This window comes from Bos taurus, chromosome 20, assembly GCF_002263795.3.
Source record: "Bos taurus isolate L1 Dominette 01449 registration number 42190680 breed Hereford chromosome 20, ARS-UCD2.0, whole genome shotgun sequence".
Lineage (NCBI taxonomy): Eukaryota > Metazoa > Chordata > Mammalia > Artiodactyla > Bovidae > Bos > Bos taurus.
In genome coordinates this window covers 24107432-24117573 of record NC_037347.1, presented here as the reverse complement: position 1 = coordinate 24117573, position 10142 = coordinate 24107432, and the positions used below count along the sequence as shown (strand labels likewise).

Here is a 10142-nt window from a genome sequence, read left to right as displayed (position 1 = left end):
TCACATCCAGTTTCTCCCCTCTTTAAAAAAAGAATTAATTTATGCAAACTCAATATTTTTCCTAACGCAAACATAGTTTTTTCAGCACTGTATCAATTCACTTAAAATGTTTCTGTAATTTCCATATAAGACTGAATGAACTTATACTATTCTTTTTTAATTTTATTGAAGTGTAGCTGATTTATACAATGTTGGGTTTAATACTATTCTTGATTTTGATATTCTCAAGCTTCAAAGCTGTATGTTACTCTACTCTTTTATAGGCACTGACGTGTTTGTCTTTGCCTAACTGAAATGCTTGTAACCACTGTCAAACACCAATAGAAGTGTTTTCTTGTTTGTTTTTTGTTTTTTCTCGGTGAAATGTGTTAATATACAAGGACCAACTCTTTTAGGAAGCTGTAAGAAGGCAAAGGAAAAATTTTTGACAGAAGATGCTTATCTGTAGGAGAAAATTTACATGAGAAGCCTGTCCTTTAATGTGCATTAATGAGTTATTATTCATTGAATGAATCGTTTAAATATTTTAATGATCAATGAAGTCATGAATGGACTCAGGAGTGACTGTTTTGTTTTTTTTTATTGATCAATTGTAAACTTGTCTTTTTAAAAGAAATCCAAACAGCTTATTCAGCTTACATTAAAAGAGCCTCACACACACATTCACAACTCTGTAGGCAAACTTCGAGAATAAAATACAGGCAAATAGTGAAATAATCTTAAATAATTCTTCACTCCAAATAAAATACTTCTGCAAATATTTCCTAACAAAATCTAGTACAACAGTCCTGTTTGTGCTAAGATCCTTCCAAGGGTACTCATAATTCCACTTATCACCCAAGTTTAAAGAAAAAAATACATTAAAATGAACTATATTTTAAAGTTGACATTTCCTGCTAAAATTGACTCTTTTCCAAACTTAATAAAAAGCATTTTCTACTTTAAATTTAAAGCTCATCTAAATCATTGCACTTACTTTTAAATAAATTCCCTCATGTGTTTCGACATTTTATAAATCCATGGGGACTAAATTTTTCCAGGTTTCTCTTATACTTAATGTTAATATTACTATAATTATCGATAACAAATTTACCATGCCTTGGATGTTTGAAAAGCTTAGAGAATTATACTTTTATTCTAACCATTTTAAACAACGATATTATGCTTATTTTCTCAAGAGAGTGATAAACATGGGTATGGAGGATGACTTGTACTAACAAGTGTTTAAAATATATATATAAATATTTACCTTCACACTTCTCCTAAGTGGGCAAAATACTTCCTTACTCTCAATCAGAGGTGGCATTCTTTAAAACCATTTATGGAGTGTGTATTTGCCCTGTACCCAAGAACCATCCCTCAGACGCAGTAAACTGGGAACTACATTAGCCATCCTTTGAAACCTGCCTCAGTTCAAGGCTGCTGCTCAAAGTCCCACAAGCTTCAAAAGTCCCACTTCCTTCAGGGATTGTTTTGTTTTGACTTTTTCCAAAGTGAAAAAAAAAAAAAAAAAAAGCACAAGTAAGTTCTACTGAAGCTACCAAAGGAAGACCTAAATATCATACCCTCCCAGCCTGCACCCCCACCTTCTCTTGCTCTTAATTCTCTCCAGCCCATATCTGGACATTAATGTACATCGAGTCAGAGAGCCATAGACTGGCTGTGGTCTTCAGCTTTGGCTAGCCTTCTCTTTGGCTGATTTCCCTCCAAGTTAAGGTTATCCAAATTGCATCTTTAGTTCTTCACTATGACTAAAAACACATATTTAACAAATCTATATGCATTCAAATATTTAACAAATATCTAAAAGAGTTCAGTCATATGCATTTTATGGATTGTTAGTAGCCTACTTTTTTTTTGTGGACCCACCCTAAATCACACTTGGTCTCCAAAAATCATATGTCCATATACTATAATACAGAGAATTCCTAAAATGTTGGCTGTGTGTTGAATGATTGTTAAAACAGGGTCTTCTCTCAGAAATCCCACCCAGGATCAGCGTGGATTTAACCACTTCATTACAGGAGATGGGGCATCATTCTCCTTCACAAGTTCTTCTCTCACAGCATTGCCGTCTCCAGATGCCACGTCATGCTCTGGAATTAGAAGGAATACAAATCATGTCCAAATGTTTATAACTCCAAGATTAAGTAAAATTTTGTCTTATTTTTGTATTATAATACATTTACAGTGAAATCTATAATAGATTTGAAAAGTCTATTCCATGTTCACCTACCCTCTACCAATTAGCATTTCCTTGAATTAAACATCTTTGCTCACTTGATGTCACCTGACATTAGTCCATACATTTATTTGTCTTTTTTTCCCCCTTGTATTATCTCACTGTACCACTAGAATATCAGCTCTATGACGGCAGGGACTTGTTTTGTTCACTGTTGCAACAGTCCTTGGAACATGGTAGGCACTTAATACTTACCAAATGAGTAAACGGTGTTAAGTATAGATCTCTAAGTAAGATTCTTCACTATCTAATATGGAAGAGGAATTAGCGTACCGATGTGGCTCTAGAATGCAGAAAGCATACCAAAGGGCCTTTTATAAACGTTTATAGAAATAGTCCTTGCTCTACCTAACAAGTTTCTAATATTTAGAATTTTTTAAATGTTTCTGCTTCTAAGAGTAGTGAAGTGTGTTTGCGTCTGCAGTGTACATTCTGAAATTGAATGCTATTAGGAGGTTAGGATGGTCCAGTAGATAAATGCATGTAAATTCACTACCCCCTACAAAAAAAAAAAAAAAAGATGCTTGTGAATTTCCAGTCTTGGAAAGTCGGAGAGCTAATTACTAAACAATAAAAACAGCAATGACAAACGAAGATGAGAAACCAGGAAGCCCACTTGCCAAGGATGCTGTGACCAACAGGTAGAAAGTTAGAAAAGACCACTTCATTCAATCAAGGTATAAAAGGCTCCTCCGGAAGTCCCTGTGTTGAGGAACCTTGGCGCCATTTACAAAGACTGGGCCCAAACAGACTTGGGCAGAGATGATGTGAAACTCATGGCAAGGACTGAGGCCCCAACCAAGCCCCATCCTATAAACAGTAGCACTTAAAGCTCATTAAGTTCCATGTGGAGATGCACAACTGAACAGAAGGGCTCCTGCACATCCTTACCACGAGGTTTTTAGGATATTCTGCACTCCATCCTCAATCTAAGATTTACAAAAGTGAAAGTCATTCAGTTGTGTCCGACTCTTTGAGACCCTATGGACTGTACAGTCCATGGAATTCTCCAGGCCAGAATACTGGAGTGGGTAGCTGTTCCCTTCTCCAGGGGATCTTCCCAAACCCAGGGATTGAACCCAAGTCTCCCACATTGCAGGGGGGATTCTTTGCCAGCTAAGCCACCAGGAAGATTTAAGAAGAGGACACTAATAGTCATCTTTAGTTGCTCCTTTATCAAAGGAAACACCTTAGGTCAGAAAATGCATTTTCCATAAATTTCTAATAAGAATCTTGATATCTAATTGAGTATAGAAATATTTTTTATATAAACCTTAATGTAATTTTCATCCAGCAAAATACAGTTGACCCTTGAACAATGCTGGTATTAGAGGTGCCGACCCCTGAGCAGTGGAAAATCCACCTACCACTATGTCTGCCCCCCAAATAAAGTAACTGGTAAATGACTCACCCAAGGGCAGAAAGCTGAAAGAGTTTCAATAAAAGCAGGACTCCATCCCTAGTTCTTTTGACTCTGTGGACTGTGATCTCTAATTGAAAACAAATGTCCCCCCACACTTAGTTAATTTAAAGATCTGTAAAGCGAAAATATAGGTACTATATCTACTGGGGGTAAAATGTGTGCATAAGTGGACCAAACAGTTCAAATCCATGTTGTTCAAGGGTCCAGAGTATCTTTTTCCGAGGTAACTATACATTGGTCAAGATTTTTGCAGAATCTGCAAGCGAATGAGAGAAAGTGACAAGCTCAAGGGAAAGAGACAGCACACTGGTCCAGAGAAGCAGAAGACGTGCTCCTGTGTGTGCAGCAGGAAGCACTGAGGGGAGAGAAGAGTTCCATCACTGAGGACATTCCAGAGGAGTTCTAGAGCATTGCTCCCAGAAATACACCCCAAAGAGTGACATAGATTCACCAGATTCAATTCTCTCTTGGTGAGAAAGGTCAGGAGCAATCTTAATGAGAGTAGAGGGATTCTGTTAGTAAAGTTGTTCCTTCAGTGTTGTTTGTAGCCTGTGGTTTTAAGAAAGCAAAATAAGACAAAAGAAGCTTCAAGTATTTGAGGCAACTAGCAGTGCTGAAACAATAAGTTTCAAACGTGTGTGCACGCTATGTCGCTTCATTCATGTCTGACTCTTTGCCACCCTTTGGACCATAGCCCACCAGGCTCCTCTGTCCATGAGATTTGTCAGCAGGACTACTGGACTGGGCTACCATTTCCTCCTCCAGGAGAACTTCCCCATGCAGGTACTGAACCCCTGTCTCTTAAGTCTCCTGTATGGGCAGGCAGGTCCTTCATCTGGGAAGCCACTTGGGGAACCTGGCAATTGAACCATTTGAAAAATGTCAGAAGGTAGACTGGAGGTTGCTAGGGGCTGACGAGTGGGGGTAACTACTTGATGGACACTGGTTTTATTTGGAGCTGAGAAAATTTTTCAAAAACTAGATAGAGCCTGTGACTTCCTAATGCTGTGAATGTACTAAATGCCACTGAATCATTCATTTAAAAATGGTTAATTTTATGTTAGGTGAATTTCACCTCAATAAAAAATTGTTCAGGACTTAAAACTCAATTTTCTTCCATATTATTTGTCAAAGACTATAGGGACAACTCGTAAGTTTTAAAATGTCAATATTGATCTTAATTTCCAGATCAGGTATTCACAAATATATTCATGCAATAGGTTTTTTTTTTAAGGTTTCACTTTAACGTTTAAGGCCATAGCCACACTTAATAATTCATGTAAAAATACATTTCCCATTTATTTTGAGGTACTTAATTGAACCCACATATAAGAAGGAGGTAAAGCTGAGAAATAAGCACATTTGTCAAATATTTCAAATTTTAATTAATTTGAAGTGTGAAGAACCAGAAACAAGAACTGAAATAAATCTGGATTGTCAACTATTTATATCTAAGGGATAAAAATGTATAGTTTGTGGATACTGGTAGTTGCTGTGGCTACATGTTGCTTTAAATGAGCTACTTCCAATTTAACCATTTATTCTACAAGATAACCAAATATGCACTTACCATCATCTTACAAGCTGTATTTCTCACATTCTAATAACTTGTGTAAGAAAAACATAAGCACTAACAATCAGCATGTGAGTATTATTACATTGTCATTCAAAGGTTTAGAGATGATTCCCAAATTTTAATCATAGATACTGTCTCTTATTCTCTCCAAAATCCACAAAAAGACATGCTTGGAATTATTCCACTTAAATACTTCCATTTGGTTTTTAAAAAGAAATGTTTTATATTTTCTATGTTGGCTCTTAAGCCTTATCCAATAAATTCCTCAGAATACTCTTTCACTGTTAAGTTGGGAGAGAAGTAGCTTTGTCTAGTACACATATAAAACAGATCACCAAAGAATTTAAAGAGCTTTGTATATCTTGGTTATTTTTATTACCTTTTGGGTAATCAATCATATTTATCCTCACTATACACTGGGTAAACTTTGTGAAAAATTGTACAATCTAAAAATTATTAATGAATCTCTTTGTAACATTGCAGCAAATTTCAACAACCACCTACCTTTCCCGTAAGTAGAATAAAAGAAACAAAATCATTTAAACCAACTTCTTGTTCTACTCATCCATAATTTTTCTTATTCAAACTGAAAATGAGACTATTGTTTCAATGTTTACCTGGGAATCAGTTCTTACCTGTGTGTGATACAAATCTCTGGTTGGTAGCCTTGGCTACTGAATATTGGAAGAAGGGAAACTTCAGGCATTTGCCGGTCACCCTGTTGCATATGCCAGACTGACAGCTGCAAATCTGTTTGCATTCCATCCCGAAGGTGCCGAAGGGACAATCTGAGGACAAAGGGAAGCTTGAGAGAGGGCGCTCTTGATGTACACAAGCTTCCAACTTCACAGTCCTTGTGTGCACAGCCTCAGTAATTGAACAAACCTCATGAATCTTGACTATCAGATAAAGCCCAATTATCCGAAACTCCCAAGCTTTGAAAATATGAAATGTGAATCCCACGCTTAAAGTCACAAATGTGAAATCACACACTAAGACCAGATAATGGATTCCTTAGTTGTAGTGCCTTGCTGTGAAGTTTAGCTGAAGACAGATACACATAACCAATATCTCTGAACTGGTTTTAATTCTATCTACTGTCTGCTTAGAAACCAAAAGGCAGGGTCTCACTGGGCTACCTCTGTGACAGCTCAGTGAAGGTAGGCAATTGAAAAGACATGTGTATCAGCTCCTCACAGAGTTTAAAAGATATGATGCTGTCTTTGAATTCTCTGTAGCCACAGGCAATTTACTGTTCTAAATGTCTAGGAAAGGACTTAAACTAACCAGGGGCTAAGAGGGCTGTCATCTCAGCTCTTCATCAAGTGACCAATCCTCAATCTGCTCCAACTCTTATCAACTTCATTATCTATCAAAACGACAGTACAAGCATATTCAACTCCTCCAGATGTTAAGAGGATTCACTAATAAAGTCCTCTGCAGAGCTAAAATACAATATGCTAAATGAGAAGAAAGCTGAGAATATATTCATATACCTACCCAAATCTGGAAGCTTTTAGAGCTTCGATGTTCCCATACTTAGACTAAAACATACTATATTGAGAAAAAGAGAACAAATTCATCATTAAAAATGCATGTTTTTTATGATGTGAACAGCATCTCAATAGAACAGCCAGCCTGAACAGCCAAGCAGAATAGATGCAGAATATTTATTCTCCCGGCACAAGAATGTCCTTGTAAATGTACAATCACACATGGGTGAAGAAACAAATCATGAGGCATCTAAGTCTTTGGCAATTTAATACTGTCCACAGAATAATCAAGATGAAATACATTTTTAAAGAATTTATGACTGCTGTACTCTGCATCCTTCAGATTAGAGAAGCACCTGGTTTTAAACACTAGCCTCTCTGCTGGGGAAAAAAGAAGTCCTTAGAAGCGATACTGAAAAAGCCTCTGGCAGAAAAGCACGCAGGATTAGGCTATGACTGTGTCTCCAGTGATACTGAAAACTAAAACTTGAGCCAAATTCTCAGTTATGCTCCTACTGTATCCCCCAATGTACTGAATAGTGCTGGGCACATAGTAGGTGTTCAATAAATATTGCTATATGGGCAAAGCAATGCAAAATATCTGAATATTTAGAAAACATCCAGATACGCAGCTATAGTACACAGTTTTCACAGAGGTGTTCTGTAAAAAAAGTTGAAGGACAAAATTTTGCCCATAGCAAAATACAATGTCTCTATGTAGCTGTTGAGGTTCACACAGCTTCACTATTTCCAGCAGAAAGAAAAATGTTCGTAACCAGACCCGTTTGCAGTCTGAAGGATGTCTAAGAGCTATCCTAAACAGCTTTTTAAAATATATCTTATTAACAGCTACCTCGATCATTCAGTGAATATTGGAGTGCTAAAGACTCCAGATGCCTTACAGCCTGTTTCTTTACCCATATGTAATTGGACATTTACAATCACATATACAGAGTCAGTTTTTATGCCAAGAGAAAAAGCAATACACAGCATATACTTGCTATATAGTAAGTATGATTGCGTTAACCACTTCCTCCCTAATTTCCTTATGTGAAGTACTCTTTTCTTGGCCGATAAGCCCTGTAATTTACAGAAATCACAGATCCCACTCAGCTGAAAGAAACGTCTGTGAATGTCCACCAAAGAAAATGTTTCCTCAGTATTCTACTTTTCATTGGTTATAAACAAAAATAAACTAAGCAAAAAACTAAAATTCTCCTTAAAGTTCAACCATCTATTTCCTAATCTTTAGTATGTTTTGTGGCTTAAAAGTTAATCAACTTATATTTTTCTAAAAGAATTCATGAGATTAGCTCAATACTGGATGATTATTATTCATAAAAGCTTACAATTGTATTAAACACATTAAGAATTATTTAGAAACTTAGTCCCTTTAATTTTAAAAGCTTCTTTGTACTATAAAACTGATGTATGGAGCTATCACATATTTACTGAACCTTAATAATAATCCTTAAGGAGATCATGAGGTATCCATAGAGTATTTTTAAATCTTCATTTTTTCATTTCTAAACATTTTAAGCTATAGTCACTAAGTTTGAAATAAATTCTGCAAATGTTGAACTACACTGTTTAGCTATAATTTCAACCTAATAAAGTTTTTCTTTAAGTCTTTTTCTTTACAGAGTTCCAATTTTTTTCTTTAGGTGCTATTTTTGCTTGTTTTACACTGTTATTTTTCTAGGTTTGTTTGATACCTCAGGGTATCCTCTTCCAAGAACGTGACTCCTTTTGCTAGATGACTTAAGTCATCCTATTTCACAAAGTGCATTAGTGTGCATCAGAAATACTTGATCGTGAGAGGTGCCCTCAACCCTGTGGACTCTCTTAAGATCAAAGAATAACTAAATCCCAGGGCTAGCCACCACTCCAAGAGGTTATCCAGTGCAGACCTCTGTAATCACTGCCTGTAGAAGAGAGACCACCTACTCCAGCCATAACAGATTACCTGTCAAATTTCTAAAGTCTTCCAGAAAAGGAAGCAACACAATTTTCCATTGCAACTTAAAAAAAAAAAAAAATCTCTTAAACATCATGAGTGAAACGCTGTATTTCTTTCTGGGCTTCCTTGCATGCAGGGTTCAGCCGCAATCTGCAAAGTTATCTTTCTCTCTCCCTATGACAGCACCTGTGGGGGGAACCTGGTCCCTAAACCCACCTGCATTTTCCCTCTTTGCATTAGAAGGAAAGACTCCTCTCTTCCCACGCTGGCTAAAAGCCTGCAGGGTGCCCTAGGCAAGGGGCAAGAAGCAAGGGGTCGCTCTTTACCTTTGCAGATACCAAACTCGTCACCAAAATCATCCTCCTCATTGTAAAACTGACACCTCAGCCCGGGGCCACACTTCACGCCATCCATGCCCGAGACTGTGCGGTAGCAGGTTTCTCCGAGCCCCGCGGCGCACACCCGGCAGCAGCCACAGTCGTCTAGCACTGTCCTCTTACAGCGCGAGCTGCTTTTGCACTGGCTACTGTCACAGCGCTCGGGGCAATCCACCGCGTACTTGCGGCTCCAGACCGCCGCCAGGTGCGCGGGGACCAGCAGCGTGGCCAGCAGCAGGAGGCGCTTCATGTTTCCCGCGGCTCGGGCTCCGCTTCCCGCGGCTGGGTCTCTGCTGGCGGGAAGCCGCCGTACAAAGTGGTAGCTGAGCGTCTGCCTACACGATTATGAGTTTTATACACTGGGTTGCCCGCATGCTTCCCCGTCATCAATTTCCTCAACCCAGCAGCAGCGCTGTCCTCCTGCCAGGCTCTTGTTTTAGTTTATGAAATCCAGGATGAAGGCTGGATTAACACGCTGCTGCCATCCAGGAATTGAAAAGCCTGAGCTGATGTCATCTGTTATGTTTAGATGGTTGTTTTGCATGAGGACTGAAAAACTCGCTCACATCCGTCTCAAGGGCTCAAGGACGTCTGTGAAGGGGGAATAAAGAAGGTTGCACACCCTCCTCCAGGACAGGAATTGTTCTGACACCGGCACATCAGTTGAGGTGTTGCTTTGTCTCAGAGCCTCTGCAGTCAGGAGGAAAATTACATCGATGTGAATCATCGATGTGAACCGAAGACGCTCCTTTTTAAATAAATAAATAAGCATTTGGTATTTCCCTTCAATAAATAGCTATGAGATCATTTGGAAGAAAGGGTTATAGTGTGCCTTTTCAATACTGAGAAGAAAGAAAATATTTTGAAAGGGATTTTTTTTTAAAGACACTCTCTTCCTTCCTCCCACCCCTCTTCAAATGTTTTTTCTAAAACAGCTCATATGACAATATCTAAGTTCATCATGGATGTAGCTGTATTTTCTAGTGAAACGTGGAACTGCCGCAGAGAATTTCCTTTCAGATCAATACAAAAACCACAAGAGGTAAGACGCTGCTGGCACTGCTTCTGGTT

At 38.2% G+C, this 10142-nt stretch overlaps 1 protein-coding gene across 1 annotated transcript; it reads right to left on the bottom strand.

Moving 5' to 3' along the window:
- Positions 1-561: 561 nt before the first annotated feature.
- On the bottom strand, positions 562-9396 carry ESM1 (endothelial cell specific molecule 1). The gene is given in 3 exon segments (NM_001098101.1): positions 562-2096; positions 5877-6029; positions 9021-9396. Coding segments are annotated over 3 exon segments (555 nt in total). The 5' UTR covers positions 9322-9396; the 3' UTR covers positions 562-1995.
- Positions 9397-10142: the final 746 nt, after the last annotated feature.